The sequence below is a fragment of the Juglans microcarpa x Juglans regia genome, chromosome 3S (assembly GCF_004785595.1).
Source record: "Juglans microcarpa x Juglans regia isolate MS1-56 chromosome 3S, Jm3101_v1.0, whole genome shotgun sequence".
NCBI classification, from domain to species: Eukaryota; Viridiplantae; Streptophyta; class Magnoliopsida; order Fagales; family Juglandaceae; genus Juglans; species Juglans microcarpa x Juglans regia.
Genome location: NC_054599.1, coordinates 3,890,964 through 3,913,943, shown reverse-complemented (window position 1 = coordinate 3,913,943; position 22,980 = coordinate 3,890,964). Strand labels below are relative to the sequence as shown.

Genomic DNA, 22,980 nt, shown 5'->3' with positions numbered 1-22,980 from the left:
AGCTTCGTTGGTCTTGTGTTTAAGGACACTACTGTGTTCAAAAAATCAAACACAATATTAAGTACACATAACCTAACAGAATTTGTGAATGTATTGGAAAAAAAAATTGGCAGATATGCAAAGATAAGGAAAATGCATCTGAAAGCCTTATCTACAAAAGAGGATATGTAATAACAGATAATATATTGGTGATAAATCAAACAAAAATTACTAAAGAAATACAAAAAAAAAAAAAAAAAACACATTGGAGCACACTTAACAGATAACTGGTTTAGTTCAAACCTAACACAATGTACAGTATATAGAAAGATCTAACAGAAATTGTGAAGATGATTTCTTCAAAAAAAAGTTTCAAAAAAATTGATAAATGCTCAGATTTATAGTAAATGAAGATGATTTGTTCATTACTCTACATGAAGAAAAAAAATAGCACTCAGATCTTGGAAAAATTAAATTACCAATTACAACAAAAAAAGTTTAAAAAAAAAATTTCTTTCAGATCTACTAAGATCTGTAAGGAATGAAAATGGTTTCTTCATTCGCCTACACCGAAAAAAAAAATAATCTCCACATATATGATCCACATATATGAAAAACAAAATAACCCGATAGGAAAGTACAACAAAATTAGAGAAAGAGAAAAAAAAATAAAGATCAAGCGAAAAATAATAATAATAACACTAAGATTTGAACAAGATCTCTTCAAATATATGAAAATCTGTTCAGATCTATAGGAAAAAAAAATAGAAATAAAACAAGTTAAAAAAATCTACATCAACTCAGATCTGTAGGAAATACCTCTTCATTTACCTACGGATCCATGATGGAAACAAAAACATAGATAGTTGTGAAGAGCAAATGTGGCCAAAAATATAAAAAGTGAGAGTGGGCTTGAGGGAGGTAGACAGAGAGCGATATATATCAGACGGAAAGGGAAGAGACGAGAGAAGGAGAAGAAGAAAGATGAGAAAAAGAAAGAAAGAGTGAGTGAGAGTGAGAGTGAGAGAGAGACAGAAAGATGATTTAACAGAAATTGTGAAGATTATTTGTTCAAAAAAATTGATAATTGCTCAGATCTATAGCGAATGAAAATGATTTGTTCATTACTCTACACGAAAAAAAAAACAACACTCGGATCTTAGAAAAATTAAACGAACAATTACAACAAAAAAAGTTAAAAAAAAATCTTTCAGATCTACTAAAAAAAAAAAAAATCTTTCAGATCTACTCAGATCTATAAGGAATGAAAATGATTTCTTTATTCACCTACACCGAAAATATAAAAGTCTCCACATATATGAAAAACAAAATAACCCGATAAGAAAGCATAACAAAATTTGTGAAAGAGAAAAAAAAAAAAAGATCAAGCAACAAAAATAATAATAACACTGAGATCTAAACAAGATTTCTTCAAATTTATGAAGATCTGTTCAGATCAAGAAAAAATAGAAATAAAACGAGTTAAAAAAATCTACATCAACTCAGATCTGTAGGAAATACTTCTTCATTTACCTGTAGATTCACGATGGAAACAAAAATATAGACGGCCGTGAAGAGCAAATGTGGCCAAAAATATGAAAAGTGAGAGTGGGGTTGAGGGAGGTAAAGATATATATATATATATATATATATATATATATATATATATATATATATATATATATAAGATGAAAATGGAAGAGACTAGAGAAGAAGAAGAAGAAAAGTAAGAAAAAGAAAGAAATATTGAGAGTGAGAGAGAGATGGGAAGAAGGATCCGGAAGAAATAGTGATGGGGCACATGTGTTTTTATCCCATTAAGATATGAAAAGTGAGTGGGATCTGGAAGAAAGAATGGGTGGGCTGGGCTTCATGGCAAAATACGGGCCTAGATAAACTAGGCCGACTTTTCTTTTTCTCTTTGGGCTTCAAATGAGAAAAAAATACATTGCTAACCAATATTGCACACCACCAGAATAATCTTTAATTATTAAAACTAACAATAATAATTTTATTAATATAATTATAAATCTTCATAAAGTGCGAAAATATATTTTATTAATATAGATATAATGTTTTCTAATGTATTTTTTTTATAGATTTGTTACTTTTGCTCTTATTTTACTGTTTGTCAATCCGGTTGTTATCAATTTCCTTTATTTGTACTGTTCTTTTGTTTGTCCTCTACTTTCTGGTATGTTCTCTTCTATCTTATCTAAAAAAATTTTATTCAATTTTTTTTATATTTATATAAATGCACCTATAGTCAAGATAAATTGTGACATTGTATGTTTGTTGTATGAATATTTCCTTTCCTTGTGATATTGATTTCTTTTAATAGATTTGTTCTATTCTAAGATTTACTATCTCATTTGCTTCATTTAATATGATCTGTATGAAATTTTTTAGAATTAATTATTTGCTTCACTAAAAATAAAATAGAATGTAGGAAACTCATTGTGAAAAAAGGGCACAGATTGAATCATAGATAGGGGATTTATGAAAATCAAACCTAATGTGCAACAATACAAAGATCTACAGGGAATCATGTTTGCGCATAAAAGAAATTTCCATACAAAGATCTACATTTTTTCTCATATGTCTTAAATTATTGATTGAAATCAACCTTTTTATGAAATATATACTATTTTTTTTAAATTAATTATTTCATCAAATTAGACAAATATGATTTACACGTTGTTCCGACCTAATATTTATATATAGACACACGCACACAGACGACAGACGCATTCTATTTTAGGACTTTTTTGTCGTCTTGTTCTTCTGAAATGTTTAATTTTTTTTGTTGACGGTTTGGATTCCTTTGTAAGATACGCCTCAATATTACCGTTTTGCCCATTTCCTCATCACACTGCAATAACAGAGCAGAACTCCCAACGAAGGATTGGTTGTGTTGTGTACATATTGGGATGGATCTTCTTCATCTTTAAAAGAATTAACTCCTGGGTTTCTTCAAACCTCGTTTCGATGTTTCTAATGCTTGCATGTAGTCCTCTCTCTCTCTCTCGTTTTGATCCGATTTATTGCTCTTTCAGAATACTTATGGTGGGTGCTGTTTGAGCCAGAAATGGTGAATTCATTCCGCAATGGGTTACTGAGATATTAAGGACGGAGAAAGAATTGGAGAATGTTCCAGATTTGGAGGGGTTGACAAAACTCGTTTCTTGTGAGTGAGAGTTATCAGCCCAAGGTGCAGTAGGCTCAGGCAAGAGTAGAAATCGAACTGATGCAGAGGCAATGCCGGCGTGATTCCGTTAAAGACAGATTTGAGCCTTCTAGGGACTCTACTCTTTTTAGTTGCGCCTATGATAGAGTGTTGATTAGTATATGTCTATTCCATGTTCTACTAAGAAAAATAGAAAAAAAATCTTGTTCTGTTCAACAGTTTCTCTTCTATGTTTGCTGAATGACCAGCATGCTCGCAACTCTTGTTCTTGTTTTTCGTTTTATTCAATACTCACATCATAGCTTACAACACGCATTGTAGGGAAACTCGGATTTCCTATATTCTACTTGATACACAACCTTGAAAATTATATTTACACCCTATCAAGTTATCGAAACTGATTTGAAACAAAAGTGCGATATTCATTCCTTTTGCAGCTGAGGGTGGCAACAACAACCTATATGTAGTGTTACCTAAATTAGGTGATTCTAGAGGTGCTAGCTACACTATGCAGGTTCACGAGGACGAGCAGCCCAAAGTGAACTGAGAGCACGAAGACGATGAAAGTACTCCCCCAAGGCGAGCAAGCCTCGAGCTGTTTGGTGGGTTGTTAGGATGCGAGACATTTGCTGCAGAGTTTGTTGCCGAAGATGATCTGCCTGTTTTGTAGAAGAGTCGAGTGAAAAAGTCAGTAATTCAATTAAAAAAGGTACTGCACATATAGAAATGGTAATCATTACAGAAAGTCTAGATACAGAAACCTTGATCCTAAACCTTGAATATCTGTTTCATCATAGTTAGATTCTCAACGCAGGTTTTGCTTTCCCCGAATGATTAAACATAATTGAGCTATATAGTTAACATTATCGGTGGATGAATATATAGAGTAGCTTAGGCCTTGTTTGGATATTTGAGATGAGAAATCTATGTATAGTAATGAAATGGTTTGAGTTAAAATATTTTATGAGGTTTTGGAAAAGCAAAGAGAACAAGTTGAATAAAAATATTATAAAGTTAAAATATTGTTAAAATATAATTTTTGTTTTGGAATTTGAAAAAATTGAATTGTTTTTTGTGTTTTGTTTGGAAGTTTGAGAAAATTGTAATGATTAGGTAATAATGAGATGAAAAAATTGAAGATTTGAAATTGAAATTGTAATGATTAGTTTTTTGATGTTGAGATGAGATGAGATGGATCGGGACCATCTCAACATCCAAATGTGGCCTTAGTCTAAGAGCCCAAAGGTCTGGCAGTTCTGTATTCATTTAAAGACCCAATAGTCTCTCACATCTTCAAGAAGCCAAGCTTGAATTTACGGAAGCTTTCTCGACATAGTGAGTTAGCTGTGCTATATCCAATTCAAATTTCTGAGGTAAACTAAAATTATTCAGCACTGCCATCTTTAATATTACCTGGTTCACAAATCCCTCTAGTGCTTCCAACTTCTCCATTTCGGCAGCCATCTGTGACCCATAATTACCTGCAATTACTGATTGAATTCCTATGCTCTGGGCCAGACTCTGCTGGAGTTTTTCCATTCCTTGTGAGAGGGCGTCTTCTGCTTGCTGAGATGACTGTCGGAGGTTGCATACATTCAGAACTTGTTGATCAGTCATAGGCTCAAATTGTGGCCTGATGATCTGCCAAAAAAATGAATCAAAGTGATGTAATCATATCAGATGTGGTGAAGCAATTCAGCATAATATCAAACTGTTTCTACTTGGCTAATGTATATTCTGGAACATCAAATAGTCAATGATAACACAACTAAACACTTGTTAAAAAGAATTGACGGGAAAAAAAAACTATATGCACAACTCATGAAGCTACAAAGTAAAGTGGCATGTCCTGCTATTTGATGGTGTAAAAATTATAAGGCACCACCAACATCCATAATGTCCGAAATGCGATGCTTTTCTGCACCATCTTACTCTTACTAATTATCATTCAACAGCATTGGACAGTAAGCCCTTTCCCATAATATGCTAGATGTTGAAGAATATGTGACAACTTCTCCTTGCAAACTTCTTCTCAAAATGCTAGATGTCGGTGTGCTGCATGAATTTTTTTACCCTTTCCCATAATATGCTGGGTTAATGTTAGATTGTCGATACATACAGTCCTAGCACAGGTTTGGACATTAAGCCACCATGGTGATAATACAGATAATGGTTTGTAAATAGAGTCAATCAGAAATGTTAAAAAAAAGGTAGATGAAGGTGTGATTTGTTTAAACAGTAACACATAAGCATCCATTAAGCACTGAGATATTGAATGAACTACTTATTACGTTGAGAAGCTCCGATGGGCGGAATCCTCCAATCCAAAGAAAAAAGCGTTCTGTAGATGTTCTCCACACACCGGACATCAAATAAAATACATCAGCCTTTGCAGCATCTGCTTTCATACGAAAAAGACTATGATAATGGTTCAAGCCACTCTCTACAAGCATACGAAGTTCTATTTCAGTTATATGAGCTTGCAATGCACTTCTCAGTTCACAAATCTGTCTATTTTGCTCTTCAACCCAGTGTGCATATTCCATCTCAAATGCAGCAATGCCTGCAAGATCCATAGTTGAGAAAAGGTCAACTAAAAAGTTGACTAAAAAGTAATAAAAAAGAACATATCACAGCATGTCAAATTTCAAATGTTATGTCCTTAAATAAAAACATATATACATTTTTTTTATTCATTTCACTTAATACACTCAGAATCACAAGGAGAGTTCTACATTAGGTACATTAGTATATATTGCTATCAAGTTACTATTATTGTCATATAATGGTAATTACCAGTAGTTGGAATCACAAACCTGAGTTTACATTTCCAGAAAATCCTACATGACTTGTATCTAGTGCACTTTGTACGTACATACCCTACAATCAGGCATTCGGTGACAATTAGATAAATACTGAATTTCAACTCATGATCAATCAACAGAGATATTAGACGACAGGGAAAAACCAAAACTGGTGGGCTTCACCTAACCTGCTTCCTAGCTTTCTCAAGTTCCTGCTCCAGTTGTGCCAGCTTCAATCGACTTGTTTCTAACTGTTGCACATAGGCCTATGGCAAAAATAATCAAAATTTGGAACCTAATGAGCTGTCTAAGTTCCAACTATGAAGTTATTACACAAATGCATTTTTTCACCTTTTTCCGCAAACGACTTTTACGAGCTGCTTCACGATTTTGTGCCAGGCGTCTCTTTACCTGTACATAGATATGTACATTTACATTTTCCCACTTAAATAAGATATTAATTGCTCAATATCACAACGTGACACTGACGTGCCCACAAGTACCCTTGTCAAAGTGAACACCACGTAATTGAATTATAATCAAGCGTGGTAACAAATTCTTGATAAAAAATCCATACAAGTAGCAAATTCTTGTTTGGCACTGGAAAAAGTACAACTTTTCCTTAATGAAATTCCATGCACAATCAAATGCTCTCCTAACTTGATGATAATATTGTGCACTTTGCTTGATAAGTATGAATATAGGCAGATATATGGTTTACTACCTATAAAGTTTGGGACATGGAGAGAGGAGAGAGAGAGAGAGAGAGCACATGGTGCAATTTCTTCACCTTATCAGCAGAATTGTTTCCTTCATCATTTCTGGAAGGTCCCATTGATTCTTGAGAAATAATTTCAGACTACCAGATCATTTCAGAAAATTGTTAAAAGTTCAGTAACAGATAAAAGAACTCTAAATCAAAAAACAAGGAGTTTCAGTTTCATGTTTCTTCACCTTGTTGTGCATTCCAGCATCCACCTGTAGAACTGTTGAAGCACCTGTATTTGGGCTACTATCACCTTTGAAGGTGTCTCCCCACACGCTAACCTGTTGGAACGGATTATATATGCCCATCCTTCTCGAGGTGAAAGGTTGAATTGATGCAGAGCTCATAACCTTTGATTAACAAGGAAAAGACAAAAAAGAAATATGAAAACTTTTATTAACTCTCCTGCAGCAGCAAACATTGTTTCTAACTAATGAAATGAGTGATACGAATATTTGTAACAGTTGTCTGTCAGTGTTTTCCAGAACATAAATGATGATTCAAGAGTTTGGCCATACATGGATAACTAGGCAGTATTTCTGATCGAAATTATCTCATTTAAACACAGCATAAAAGTGTAAGTGATATACCCAGCCTTGTTGAAGAGACTACATAATGAGTGAGTGTCTGCAGACAATTTTATTAAATTGCCTACTGAGACACCAGGAGACTTGTAAATGAACTTGCAAGTTTGTTATTTTCACAACTCATGAGACATTGATAAGCAACATAAACATTTGAACTTTTAAAATTTTTACTGTCAAGACATGGAAAGTTTATGACAAAATTGAAACCAGAAGTGGAGAGCCTAAAGCATCCACTGATATAGATCATTGTTGCTTTTAGATTGTAAATTTCCTTATCTCAGGAAGCCAATTAAAGAATTGAGGATGAATCCCAAAGGTCCATACTTATCGCAATCATTAGAAAAAATAATGCTCGCAACAGAAAGATGTAAAGAAGATGATCTGCCCACAATACCCTATACCAGAACCTAAGCTTGCATTTACAGTTGTACTCCATGCGTTTCAGCATCTAGCAAGATAATGGTGAAGTATCTCTTTTTTCATTCTTTAAAATATCCCTAATATAGGCTAAGAAATGCAGATCAAAATTGGCGAACATCAAATTTGTAAAAGCGGTTTCAAATTTAAGGGGTACTCAGTGAAGTTTAGTGGATAATGTTTTGTATTTAAATATTTTCATCTAATGTGGCACAGAGGGAGTAAATCTTTGTCATGCTTGTGCATTTGCCTCAGTTCAAATAGCTGTAAGATCTCCCTGAACAGTAGAAGCCAATTTAATATAATTAGTACCATTTAATAAACCCCAAAAATCCATCAAATATGTTGATTCCCTCACAATTTACATAAGGTTCTTCAATATACCTGGTTAAGTATGTGCAAAATAAGTGGCGGCAAGCATTAACATAATAGTCCAATACAGGTAGCGGGAAGCAAAGCAGCTCCTATGTGGATAAAATAATCCACATCATACTTATTCTGCAGGAGGAATAGATGCAAGAGTTCACCGATTATTTTCCAAAGGAAACAGTGGTTCTCCCATATTGGCAGTAATTATGGTTTAGTACTTCTCGTTAGGTGCCCTCCAAACATGATTAAAATTTAAATGACTGAAAGCTGAAGGTTTTTGTGCCTGGAGATTTAAATCCATTCTTTGATCACATCTCTGTTCCTAGAAACCATATCACCTATCAATACATCCTATAGTTGGTAACAGTCAAGGCTAGTTACCAGACCCTGCTTTTCTTCTCCAATGCCAACCTATGAAAATCCCATTAAAGCTTCCTAAGCCTCCACTGTCTTGCCTCAACATGAATCCCGAAAATGCGAAATGGAGATCGATATCTTTGATAAATCAGATTCAAAATTAGCCAAAAACTAATGATACTTGGCTAAGCTTTTTCCTATCTTCTCACACAAACTTCCTAACAATCTAACACAAAAGTTTCCTCCTTAGAATATCCAATAAATGTAAAAACATGTATTGATCTCACATAAACCAAACTTCCTAACAATCATTTGCTAAATTTCGAAAAAAGTGCCTCCTTTCAATAAATAAATGCACAAAGGCGCCCACAGCAAACTAGAATTGTTCTCCAATACGGGGCTGAAGCCCGTCATCTGTGTCAAACCATCGGACTGAATTAAGTAACTACGTCCTATTTGTTGGTTCATAGCCAATTCGACACTATTCTAGATTCTAAACATAGAGCAAAATGCATGAGAAAGATTTGTTAGCTTCCTATTTCAATCAGCCCCAGGACAGTAGATTAAGAACAGTCCGCGCGCGCACATCTACACATGCGAGCAAGACAGACTATTCTTATAAATCTGTAAATTGCAAAGCAAAAGAGTAGCAATTGGCACTCCCTCCACTATATAATCAAAGAAAAAAAAAAAAAAAACTGAAAACATGTACACTATTCAGATACGATTCATAAGAACACGTTACCAACGTGTGCTTACCCTTCACAGCATTCTCCAGATAACCTTTTGCAGCAAAATGGCGCCAAAATCCACATGCCCTTCAACAAAAACTGACCAAAAAAAAAACTTTTCAAATTAGACACAATTCTACCGAGGAAAAAACATATTTTTCTTTTGAAAGATCCAGTTTCAGTGTCAGGAGAGGGGGGGAAAAACAGAGCAAAAGCTGAATATGGTCGGTACACAACGAAGAAACAGACCTAGTTTTGATTGAAGTGGAAAGCTCCAAATCCAGCTCAGGAAGCCCTAATTTTGTACTTCAAACTGTATTTAAGCTCAGCTTCAGCGAATTTAATAACGTTTTTCCCCGGAAACAAACAAGAACCAAAAGCTACACATAAGGACTACAGATTAAAGAAACCGAACCGAATTAACTATATGCATAAGGACAAAACATAAAATATGGATAACAAAATATTTATAAGAAAGAATAAGAATGCAAAAACTAATGGTTCAGTATTTGAACGCCACAGTCAACCGTTAACGTCCCTCAGGTCGCTGCGTTCCCACTTAAAAGCAGAGGAACTCGGCGAAAGTCTTCACACAAAGAGAGAGAAAGTCAATGATTGAAAATCAGTTAACCTTCGCACACCTCCGCTTAACGTGCGCCCACCATAATGTCACGCATGAGTCCATGACAGCCTTGGATGACATCATTAATCGATGGAAGGGCATCTCCCCATTTCAACCATGCTATGATTTAGAACTTTTTTTTTTCCCTAATCAAATATCTATTTTGAAATAAATACGATATAAGTAGGTCAATGTAAAATAAGAAATCCCACTTAAACCACTATAATATTTAGAAAAAAGTTTTCATTTTTTTAAGAAGAAAGACGATATATAAATTTCTTGATAACTCTCATTTATGACGAAAAAATACCTTATATAAGAGTAAATTTGGTGGTTACATTCATAATTCTAAAACCAAACTCCTAAAAATTATGTAAAAATTATTAAAAATAATAAAATATTCAGAATAAGAATTTATAAAAAAAATTAATTAATGCCTTAACTTGGAAATATTTGCACGATCCAAATTAAAGGAAAAAAAATGATGAATGAATTGTTGAACTCATATTTCTCGAGATCGTATTGTAATATGTGAAGATACATTATAGCTGACTATTTTGACCATATGAAAAGATATTTTTATTTTCATTGCTTCCAAATTCACATTTGGTAATGGAAGAACATAGATGAATTGCTTGTAGAATAAAAAAGACATGATCTTCGACAACTTCTAGGTGGTGCATGCGATTGTATCGCCACATTAAGAAAAGGGCAAGGAGATATCTTAAAGATTTGAAGTTTCTGATTCTAGTGATATTATGCGTAAAATATTCGGAACTAAGAAATTAGTACGATTGTGACAATTCGAATATATATAGTGTATATACAAGTTTTAGATATATAAATTTTGTGCAGTCTTTTATAAAAAATAAAAATAAAAATAAGACCTCATTATGAAAAAGTATGAAAAATTACTTTTATTTATTTATTTTTGTGGTCAATTTTTTTTATAAAAAACTTGTGCGAGACTTATGCCTGTTATTTGTCTACTCATTTTGACTGCTTATGTATTTATTTATATAAAAAAAAAATTTTAATAATTGAGGAAATGACTATTAGTATATTAATTTTTTTTTCTTAAAAATATTTAAAGATGTAAAAAAAAGGGGGGGGGATTTATATATACATTATTTAGTACAATTTATTGTAAAGTATAATTACGTGGATGGTCTTGATTGGTGGGAGAGCCCGACTTGGAAGGTGATCATGCACAGGTAATTTTTGTACGCATGCATGCAAAGTAAAGACCCGAAGTATATAATGATGCAGAATGTAGGTTGTTCATCAGTGTCCCACGAACTTTATGTAGGTAGGTAAATAATTCTAAATTCAAAGTAGTTTTTCTTTGTCCTCTTGAAGCCAATTAATTAATATATTATAATGCTGCGAATATTCGAAAACTCCATTTTCAATAACAACTTCCTTATCTCATTAATTACTTAATATATAATTATTTAGAATTTTAGAGCTTCAGAAAGCAATACAATAAAAAGAATATATAAACAATAATAATATACGTACTTATAACTTTATTTGCAAATTTTAACAAGAAAAATTTGAGTTTTCATATATATTTTTTATAGTTTATATATAAATATATACATATATATCAATTATTTATATCTATATAAGGATTAAAAAAATACCAATAGAATTAAATCATGATTTTCTCTTAATTAACTTTCTGAATACATAAAAATATTCTCATTACAATATCAAAAACAATACTTCAAATTATAACAACTACAAAATTATTGAAATTTGTATGAGTCAAATAAAGTTTTATAAAAATTATATCGTTTAATAATAAATTATAATTTTATATTCACAAGCAACGTAACAAACGAAACAGATATTGAATTTTTCCGAATTGATTACAATCTTAATGACCAAGAAGGTAATTAGTATTTAAAATCAGTAGTAGCTAGTGATGATACCTAGCTTGTACATGATCTTGAGTTCATGAAATTAACCATCGTTAAGTCAAGACTCAAAGAGTAATGTCTTCTACCTTTTTTAAAAAAGGGCATGTATAAGCCGTGTACGTTTTAGATCTGCACAAAATCATTTTCCTAAAGTAAAAAGTGAGTAAACATCAATTTCATGCAAGCAGAAATTGAGATAATTGGTTTGAGGTCTTGTTTGGATAGTGAGATGAGATGGAAAAGTTTTAAATGAAAGTTGAATGAAATATTATTAGAATATTATTTTTTAATATTATTATTGTTTTAAAATTTAAAAAAATTGAATTATTTATTATATTTTGCGTAAAAATTTTAAAAAAATATAATAATAAGATGAGATAAAATCGTTTCTATATCTAAACAGAATCTAAGACGCATGCATGCATACGTGTGCGCGTATGAGTGTGATATATATTATATGCCTTGCCGTAAGAAAACAAACCACCTAAATTAGGTTTGGCTAGCTTTTGCTTTAGAGGTTTATGGGTGGAAGATATATTGTGATCTTCTTTCGCCTTTTGCTCTCTGATAAGCTAAAGGCCGCCTCTTTTAACTCCCCCAAGTTCCCACTTCCCACCACTTTAGGAGTCCCAAGTGATCATGCTTAATCGCTCGCCAAACAAATCTGAAGAAAATAGACCAAAAAATCTCATTTAAATGAAAATGGAAAAGAAAAAGGCACTAAGTTTGGACAAACCTGCTCACTTTTTCTTTTTTATTAATTTCATATTTCTAGTTTAATTAAAAGAAGTATGTCTTTTTGTATTGGAAAATAATTGACATAAAGTACATGCATGCAAAGTGTACAAAGGAAAGAAAAAAGAAGGACTAGTAGATCAATGAATCTCATAAGAGAGTATATTTTACTAATACAAGTAAGTGCATAATGGAGAATGTTTACAATCGCAGTCACTACGTGTCACTGGCTAAAACTATATAATTAGATTGAGAGACCCTTTTCTTTTCCAACAAGAACATAAACCCTAGTATACCAACTACTTCCTCGTCACTTTTAATAGGTCCGATGTCAAAACCAACTTATGAATTGAAGTGATTTTGATTTTTAACTATAAGAAAAAGTAACTTTAGTGCTGATAATTGCTTATAGAAAGAACATGACCAAGAGATCATATACTCCATGAAACTTGCTTCTTGACGAAGGGTTCTTATAGTATTATGTAAAAAAAAAAATTAAAAGTTGACTGCTACAAATACAGAGAAATTGTACAAAGTAAATCCATAAATTGATGTGACTTCATGGAATCTGTTAGATCTATTTTATAATAAAAAATAATTTTATAATCTGGTATACTATATCAAACTACATCAATTTATGAATTTACTTTTATATAATCCATTTGTGGCTAAAGTATTTTTCAAATTAAAAAAAATCCAAAATTTGTTAACTGAGTTTTGGTACTCGTACCACTATTATTATTAAATTTCATGTTTGTTTTTGGTTGAACTCGAGCCTTATCTCTAGTATGAAAAGACGAAAAATCTATATAACCTTCTACTATTTACATAATCTCCACAAATCACATTTTTTTTTTAATTTTTATTATCTTTTTCTTTTACCAATATTTAATATATGAATAATGAATAGAAGAATTAAATTAGTTTAAAAAAAAAGAAATTAAAAAAAATATTAAAAATTTAAAAATTTTAAAAAATATGGTGTGTAGAAGTTGAAAGATTGTGTAGCATTGCTCGTACACATTGACACTACAAACACAAGGAGGATGACAAAAGGTAAGTTTTATGTGCTTTTCCTACCTAGTTTTCAACATATATATATATATATATATATATAATTCTTCTCATCAGCAAATATATATTCACCACTTCACATCCTATACCTTATAAAAAATACCTCTACATCTTATGAACAAATTATAAAAAAAGATATTTGGAACCGCCGTGTAGTTGTTTTGAAAAAAATAAATAAAACATGACCCATATGAAAAAATTAATTTTTTAATAGTAGATCTCACTCTTTTTCAAAATAATTATGTGGAGTCTACTTATATATATATATATATACACACAACATACCAAACGGTAGGACACCTATCCGGAAATCTAAAAACCTAATAGCAAAGGAGTTTAGATTTTGCAAATCTAGTATAAGCTCTTTGAAAAAAAAGTAAACCCATCATAAAAAAAATGAATCTTTTTTATGTCTTTTTCCAAAAGACTTGTATGTCTGGATCATTTGCACGAATAATTTTCCTATGAACAAGTGGTTAACAAATTATCCAATGCACAAACATACAGAAAAAATGAACAATCATGCTTGGTTGTCATATGAATAATCAAAGTAGTACCCGTTTTCCTCTATTCTATGCTAGTTTTAGTACTTGTTCGTGAGGACAAACTATACGAACCATTTGTGGTGTGGCATAAAGTCTTAAAGCAATTTAAAAGTGGTAATACCAACAAGTGGGGAGTCAAACACACGTAGGGAATTTTCTAAGGCCAAGGACGAAGGGGATTCTCAAAGTCCAGAGAAAAAAAAAAAAAAAAAAAAGGACAGAAGACACAAAAAGAAGAAGGATTCTCAGTGTTTTGAGTGGTCATTGTGTTCTAAAAAACAAGTGGAGATGCTGAAAAGACCTGTTCATTATTTATAACAAGGAATAAATATGAAAGAAAAAAGGGTAGGAAAAAATTGGACAAACAAGGAAGTTTAGAGGTAATGGGTGATCACATCACCCAAATAAATTTGTCTCCATTGCACTTTTTAGGCATCGTTTAGATACAGAAACGATTTTATCTCATTTCAATATTATAATTTTTTTAAATTTTTACATAAAATATAATAAACAATTCAACTTTTTTAAGTTTTAAAATAATAATAATATTAAAAAAATAATATTTTAACAATATTTTATTCAATTTTTAACTTTTATCTAAAATTATCTCCTTTCATCTCACTATCCAAACGAGAACTTAATAGATGGGGAACGTTGCAAAGGAAAAGAAAAATTATACTTAATAATTTTTTTAATAAAAAATAATAATTTAAATTATTTTCTATTATAAAAAAAAATATTTACACTTCTACCTGTAAAAATACCTGTAAAAATAACTTAAATCAAGGAAACCACAATTTTGCCATTTTTGTCGGTTGTCTCTTCCCCTTTAATTATTCGATTGGGGATTGAGCCCGGCCCACAAAAGTCCGATTGCCGCTTGCATTGATCATCCTCATGTGATGTGGGGTTCACATGTTAGATTTTATTAATTAAATAAAATAAATTATTTATTTTGGATATTTCAAATTATAGTATATTTATTTTCTCCTCTGTGTGTGTGTGTGTGTGGTAGTATCATGTAGACAAGCACTTTATATAAAATAATTCTCACTATAATATTATCTTAAAGTGAAGAGTTTCACAAGTCGCTTGCAAGTATACTCGGCACTTCATAGACAAGAATTTTCTCTCATCGGTCCGAAAAGATGCTCTATATTACATTTAAAAAAAAAAAATTCATTATGGTTTTCATTACGAGTAATTGTAGATACAGTTTTAAAGTATACAAGCCTTATGTATCAATTTTGAAAAGAAGTAGAATCTATTATTAAAAAATAATTTTCTCATATGGATTCCAGATTTATTTACCTTTTTTTTTTAAATATCTAACACATATCGTAGGACTGCAAATACCATTTATCTTTCGTTATCCATCCTCTCATACACTAGTGCATGAGTTGATTTATTATACCTAATAATTATAAAGACAAAAAAAGTTATTGGATCAAACTTCTCTACCCAATTTGGAATAGATGGGCTGACAATTAGCTGTTGAGTGTACAGCTCGTGGTGCTTTCCAAATCCAATTTAGTAAAAGGATGGGCTAGATGGCCTTTCCTTATCTTACTCGTAGCCCATGGGGTTCTTCTTTTCTCTATGGCGGCTCCGATTTCTTTTTTTACATCAAAAGTGGATTTGACGATCACACTGATAGAGCCTGCATTGTCGATTTGTTGGAGAATGGTTTCCTTCCAAGTCTCCAACAATCTATGCAGATTTTGAATGGCTGAGAGAACGATGGTGTCTCCAAATAAAGTTCAGGAGCCACACTTTCCATCTCTTCTGGGCTTTTGATGATGTGCACTCAGGCAGCTGGGAAATATAGGCAATCCTTTTGAATAGTATGAATTTGGATGAGTTACCGAAGAATGTGATGAAACATTTATCACACATTTATTTTCTCTCTCTTCCAGCAAATAATGTTATTGCAATCCCCAGTCACTTATACAATCAATCAAATTGTGCAATAAATCCCACATGGAGACGTAGTGATCCTGGGGCAAGCATTATATACTAGACATTCTGGGTTTGAAACTCTGTATTTATACTTTCGGAGTCATCGGAGAACTATGTTTACCTTTTTGAAACCTTCAGATGATTTTTATTTGAATTATCGGAAGTGCACTTACGAAAAACTCCAATTCGAACCAAAGTTTTGACTTTGATCAAAAGGCTAAAATCATAGGATGATTAAAAGTGAATTTAAATTTAGAGCTGGGGGATGAACTTTGATAATCACAAAGTCAAGTCGGAAATTAGGAGATGAACATATTGTTGGGGTTGGTGGTGAAGCCTCAGGAAGAATCATAATATGGAATGGCAAATTAAAGGTGACTTTAGAACAAATGCTGGTGAATTTTGTCGCTTCCTATACATTTACCAAGTTTTTTTTTTTGTCACGCCTATTCGGAGCTAGTGTGAAAAATAGTCCTTTATTCTCATCTGTAAAGTGTAAAGGCACCCTAGTTTATTAAAGTGAGTCAATATTGCAAATACTGCAATGCATTGAATCGAATTATTCTTTCCTAAACCCCACTTATGAAAAAAAGGGAGGGGATTTTTAGCATACAAATGAAGAGAGTAATGTTAGATATAATTTTAGAGCGTGTAAGTTCTGTGTACTCTTTTAAAAAAGCGGAGTCTATTATTAAAAAATAACTTCTTTTTTTTTTTTATGTAGATTACAGATTTGCTCACTTTTTTAAAGACCTACATGAAATTTACACACTATAAGATTACAAATATCATTTCTAAAAAATTAATAGATACACGAAATTTTTTTCATGAGGCACATTTTTTTTTTTAAGTAAGCTTGAATATTATAAATAAAATATAAATTATTACAAACGACTAAGGAGGGTCTTTCCCACTATCGATATACAAAATAGTAGAAGGAATAATTTATAATGGAATGCTACCAAACAAAGAGTTTGTAGCTGCCTGTTGCGCAACCGAGTGCGCAAATCGATTTTGGGATCGATCAATCTTGTGAAAACTCCAACCCATGTGAGATTTCAAAGAGTTTGCAATATCTTTCGAAATTGGTGCTATTTGCCAGATCTGTTACTCTTTATAAATAGAAGAAATCACTAACTGAGAGTCTCCAGCTAGAGAGATAAATGGATAGTTGAGGTGTTCCGCCATTTTAAGAGCTAACTTTACCGCAAGTGCCTCTGCAATCACCGGGGTAGTAGTAAAATTTGTTTCGGTCAAGATTTTGATGACTTCTCCTGTTGAGTTTCTGCTTACAGCCGAAACCAAGGAGAAAGAATTCCTGACTGCTACATCAAAGGATATGCATATTTGATTTGTGAGAGGTTTTTACCATTCCTTCACCACGTTGGATTCAAGTTTTTCTTTCCATGCATGCAGATTTTCTTGATAAGAGAGATTCAACTATTGTGAAAGATTGTGAAGAGAGAGTTCCTTGTGATTATAGACTTGTCATCTCAAAGCCTCCAGATAAAATCTAGGATCAGATCAGCAAAAATTTTGAAGGGGTATTCTTCCTGGGAGGTAAGACTGAGTTTTTTCTAGGGGTATAAAATAAATTAGAACTAATCCTTCATTGAATTTACCGCTAGGGAAGATAGATTTAAAGGCCATCTGCTACAACTCCAGAGAATTCTTGTTATGGGGCATTTGATGAATAGGTGCATGAGAGTCTCTTCTTTCTCATCACAGAGTGGGCAATTTATGGAAGGAATGCTTGGAATGAACCTTTTAAGGCGCTCTCTTGTTGGTAAAATATCTCAAAGTATCTTCCATAAAAGGAGCTTGTGGCCGTCATGGATCCTGAGTTTCTAGATTTTTCCCCATGAAATATCCGGGATTGCTTCTCTGGAGTAGTTGGCAATAGTTGATACAAGATGGTGGGCACTTTTAACAGAGAAAATCTCATTTTGGGTTTTAGTTCAAATAGCACAATTTGTAGTATGATCGGAGTTGGGTAAAGGAATTTTAAGGATTTCCTTTATGCTTTCTTGTTGGAACAAAGATGTTAACATTGGGATATTCCAAGATTTATTATTCTGAAAGATCAGGTCAAAGACCTTGAGGGTAGTCGAGAGATCGACTGTGTGGGTGAGAGGGATAGGTTTAAAGTTTTCCAGAGTCGGAATCTAGAGATCTAGCCAATCTCTCACAGACAAACCATTCGCAATTTTGAAACATGCACCTTTTTTCAGTAATGGTCTTGTCTTTAGAGTTCCTTTCTAGAGACTCGAGTCAGTTACCTTTTTGGTTGCTAATTCGAAGACGCTTTATTTCAAATATTTCTTGGATAGAAGCTTGTGCCAGATATTGTTGCTTGGTTGGCTCATTTCCCATCCTGTCTTCACTAACAAGGCCACATTCATATTTTCCATCAGTCTTAATGCCAATCCACCATCATTTTTCAGTTGACAAATGGATTTCCATGATTTTAGGCAGAGTTTGTACTTTTGGTTATTTGCTTTCCCCCACCAAAAATTTTTGAAATTAGTGTTCAGTTTCTTGCAGATTGATTTTGGAAGCATGTGCGTTGACATTTGATATGTGGGGATGGCGCTTGCTATTCATCTGATGAGCATAGTTCTACTGACTTGAGAGAGCATTTTTTATTTACATCCATCCAGCCTTTTATTAATTTTTCCCAACAATTCTTTGTAGTCCTCTTTCCTGGATCAACCAAAAGTTGTCAGCATGCCCAAGTATTTTATTTTTGAGGTCGACTCTTTGTATGGCATATTCTTTGAGATTACTCTTCTTGTTGCTTGACTAGTATTTTGAGTAATGTAGATAGAGGATTTGCTTTGATTGATGCGTTGGCCAGACCAAGCTTGATACTTATCTAGAGTATTGTTGATTGCCTGAATCGACCTTCCTTTTGATTTTGCAAAGATAATTAAATCATCTGCAAAAAGAATGTGAGATATTGGGGGACTACCTTTGCTGATTTTAATACCTTCTAGCTTTTGCAATGCTTCTAATATGACCAATAGCCTGAGAGTACCTCTGTACATAGGATGAACAGAAATGGCGAGATGGGATCGCCTTGCCGAAGACCCATTTTTGCCTTGAAGAGATCTTTTGGGGAACCATTGATGAGAATAGAGAAAGAAGCAGTAGAAATGCATTCTTTAATGAGATTTATCCAAGTTGAGTTGAAACCCTAAACTCTCATAACGACATAAAGAAAATTACATTCAATAAAATCGAAAGCTTTTTCCATGTCTAGCTTTAAAGCTATCTGACCTTTATTCCCCTTGTGATGCTTTAGGTGATGGAAGATCTCATGAGCTATTATAGAATTTTCCTTGATATTGCGACCAGGTACAAAGGCTATTTGGAAATGGGAAATTATAGATGGAAGGGATTTTTTCAGCCGATTTGTCAAAATTTTTGTGATGATTTTATAAATAACATTTGTCAAGCTTATTGGCTGGAAATGTTGGAGGGAGACGGGGTTTACTATTTTTGGGATGAGGGCTATGTGGTGTGGTTTATCTGTTTCAGAAGTTTCCCACTTCTAAAGAAATTTTGAACCTCCGCGACCACATCTTTTTTGATAATATGCCAGTAATGTTTATAGAAAAAAGCTGTCATCCCGTCTGGTCCTGGTGCTTTATGATTTGGAATTTGTTTGAGTGCACTAAGAATTCCCAATTCCGAAGGCATAGCTATTAGGAGTTTATTTTCATCCTAAAAAATCCGTCTTTTGAAAATGTTTTCTAGATGCTCCGAGAAAATAAGATTTGTAGAGGTATAAATGGATTTAAAAAAAATCTATAAAAGTAGATTCAATGATATCTTGATCCATTGTCCAAATACCTGGGCTTAGCTTGACTGAGTCGATCTCATTTCTTCTTCGACGGATAGTCATTGACAAATGATAAAACTTTGTGTTTAGGTCAGTTTTGGTGAACCAATTGATTCTTGATTTTTGTCGCTAAAAAGTTTCTTCATTTTTGAGTTGTTCTTGAAGCTTGTAATGAAGAAATTTCTCTCTCTGTAAGCTCCATTGATTCGGTGGGTTACTCTGGAGTTTGCTTAGCTCTGACTCAAGATGCTGGATGTGGGTCTGGATCTTCCTAAAGTGGATTTTATTCCAATGCTTGAGTACTTTTTTTGTTTCCTTAATTTATTACACATAATAAAAGCTAGATTCCCGTAAAATTGATGGTTCCATACCTCTTCAATTATAACATTGTTGAGTGGCTTTCGAGTCTAGAATTCCTAAAATTTAAAAGGAGAGAGATTCTTCCTTATCTTCATAGTGTTAAGCAAGAGAGGATTATGATCAGAGGTTGAAGAAACTATGTGTTGGATAGTGGCATTTGGAAAAAGTAGGCACCATTTTGCATTGGCTATACCACGGTTCAGTTGTTCTCTAATCATTGCCTTTCCCATCATATTTATCTTGTTGGCCTAATAAGTCATTGAAATCACCTATGCAGAGCTATGGACCATTAAAAGTACCGTGAGTTGAATCCAAATGAGTCCAGAATTTTGTTTTTTGTTGCCATTGTGTTGGGGCATAAACAAAAGTTCTTAACCAAGGATTATTGAAAGAATCAAAATAAACCAAAATAGAAATAGCATTAGCATTAATATGAACTATTTCTATATCCACACCCAGTCGCCATAATAACAAAAGGCCTCCTTTTTTTTTGGAGGCGGGGGCGTGTACAAAATGGTGGAAACCCAGTCTATTTACAATAATAGAGGTGCTATCATTAGACACCGTAGTTTCTGACAAAAAGATAATATCCGGATTAAACTTATTTATAAAAGCCCTTAAACTTCTTATTGCTTTTGGGCGGGCTAGACCCCTACAATTCCAAACCAGTGACTTTATGGAAGAATTGGAGGCATGGTAGAGCCCGCCTCGTCAGCTTTCTTGGATTTTCCGAGTAGTGTTGCCTTGGATAAAGCTATGGTGTATGTCTTTGATCTTGCAACTTCCTTTGTTTTTTATTCTTACCAGATGATGCTCCTTTTGTTTTAATAGAAAGTAACAAACCAGCCGCCTCTTTTTCCTCATCTCCAGCTTTTTTGATAATGTTGCCTGTCTGTGGGTTATCAATCTCAAGTATTTTCTGCACTTTAGTTTTCGGTGGGTTAGAACCTTGATTAGAAAGAGGAGCCACCCTTTTGATGGGAATTAGTGAATTTGAACTGTCTTAACCACCAGCTTGAGAACCAACTTGTAGCGAAGACTCAACAATTCGAATGTTGGGCCTTGAGTCTGCCCAGGGAGCATTTAGTATAACTGTATGATAAGTAATAGAAGACACAAAATTTAATTGTTTTGGTTTTGGGTCCAACGGGCTTGATGCATTGAATGGGGGACCAAATTTCCATTTGTTATTTTGGGCCATACCTTCTAGTGGGCTTTTCATGCTCTCAGCCGTCTCATGTGGATCCTGTAGAGAAAGACCAGTTGAAATCTACTGTGAAATATTGTTTCCCACCAACGAGAAACCAGTCAGTTTAGTTTGTATAAAGACTTCCGCATTTGTCTTCAACCAACTAGAGACCCATTCTTCAGTGTTTATAGATGGGAAAATATAATATTCTTTGAGCCTGTTCCCGTGAGATTACTACAGAAGATTTGTGGATTGATTGATTGAGAATCCTGTGCCTCTTGAGTGATTGATGGATCAAAGTTTGGTGGAGGAGAGTTAACACCTGGAGTGAATAAGGGAGTTTCGGTTGTTGGAGAGCCATTTATTTCAGTTAAGGGGCTACAATAGACCACAGTCGACGAGGCCATCCTTATCATCCAATCCAGAGGGAATTCGCACGCTGGAGCGCCGCTGTGAGCGCCACTATGAGGGCCACTGTGAATGCCGCTATGAACGCCGCTGCCAGGGGCTGGGAACATATGTGGAGATGTCAGTTTTGGCCCCGTTTACTGCTACCTTGTCGAAATCTGGGAGGTGAGTTGATTTTTTGCTGGGTTTTCCGCTAGAATGCCTTTAGATTTTCCACTGGGCTTGCCGCTTGCATCTGCTTGAGATTTGAATATATACTCGTTTGGGTTTTTGCTAGAAATAAGCTCATAGGGAGAACTAACTCTAATCGAAGGTTTGAGTGAGTAATCTCTCTGTAGGGTCCGATTATCTGCTTGATGAAAACCCAGTTTTTTTCCAACTTTCCTCTAACGAAAGAATTTCCTTTTACAGAGAGGTCTTTTTCTGTTAGAACAGCTTTTCCTTTCCCTGTGAATCATCTGTTATTGGTTCGTTTAAAGGTAACATTGGTAGAATGAGGGCTGACGAACCAAAACCCCTATTTTCCAGCATTTCAATGTCTGGAAGGCTTCCTCTTTCTTGAGTCCTTTCCTCTTCTGGGGAAAAATCTATAGAGATTTTAGGGACTCTTTCTTGACCTTGATGAATAGGATTAGCTGACATGAAAATAGGAGATTTTGCACGTAGCCAAGACCCAAAAGGCATATGTTCCTGTGTTGGACTTTAGAGAATTGCAAAAAATTTGAGAGTGTCTGATCCTTCCACAGGCATAAAAAAAATCATAAAGACGTTCATATTTAAACGAGACCCATGTGTTAAAGTTGTTGTCCCTTGGTTCCCATAGTCCTTACTTTAGAGGTTTGGTGATGTCTAAGTCCACTTTTATTCTGATAAATTTCTTACAAGCTAAACCAAAAAGAGGATCAACATTCACACCAAGGAAGGTTCCAAGCGCATTCCTTATTTTATAAGCATTTTTTTTTTTGTCATATGGTTTCTGGTAAGCTCATGGATTTGAATATGGAAGGGTGATGTGTTGAGACGAATTTCTTTCCATGTAATTTCTGCAGGACAGTTTTTTAGGATAAGGAGATGCCCTTTGAAGTTCGAAGGGATTTGGCTTAGGATTCTCTTCTTATCACC

At 33.6% G+C, this 22,980-nt stretch overlaps 1 protein-coding gene and 1 long non-coding RNA gene across 2 annotated transcripts; one reads left to right on the top strand and one right to left on the bottom strand.

The window, feature by feature from the left end:
- Window positions 1–3,430: 3,430 nt before the first annotated feature.
- LOC121258100 (transcription factor TGA7-like) lies at window positions 3,431–9,811 on the bottom strand. Its single transcript, XM_041159466.1, has 10 exons — window positions 9,447–9,811; window positions 9,226–9,296; window positions 6,925–7,086; window positions 6,761–6,829; window positions 6,322–6,381; window positions 6,159–6,236; window positions 5,983–6,046; window positions 5,458–5,729; window positions 4,580–4,807; window positions 3,431–3,825 (listed from the first exon to the last, which is right to left on the bottom strand). The coding sequence occupies exons 3-10, from the start codon at window positions 7,081–7,083 to the stop codon at window positions 3,673–3,675; spliced, it is 1,083 nt and encodes a 360-aa protein (XP_041015400.1). The 5' UTR covers window positions 7,084–7,086; window positions 9,226–9,296; window positions 9,447–9,811; the 3' UTR covers window positions 3,431–3,672.
- LOC121258102 lies at window positions 3,742–4,895 on the top strand. The gene is made up of 2 exons (XR_005939338.1): window positions 3,742–3,875; window positions 4,685–4,895. It is a non-coding gene; the product is annotated as an uncharacterized LOC121258102 (long non-coding RNA).
- Window positions 9,812–22,980: the final 13,169 nt, after the last annotated feature.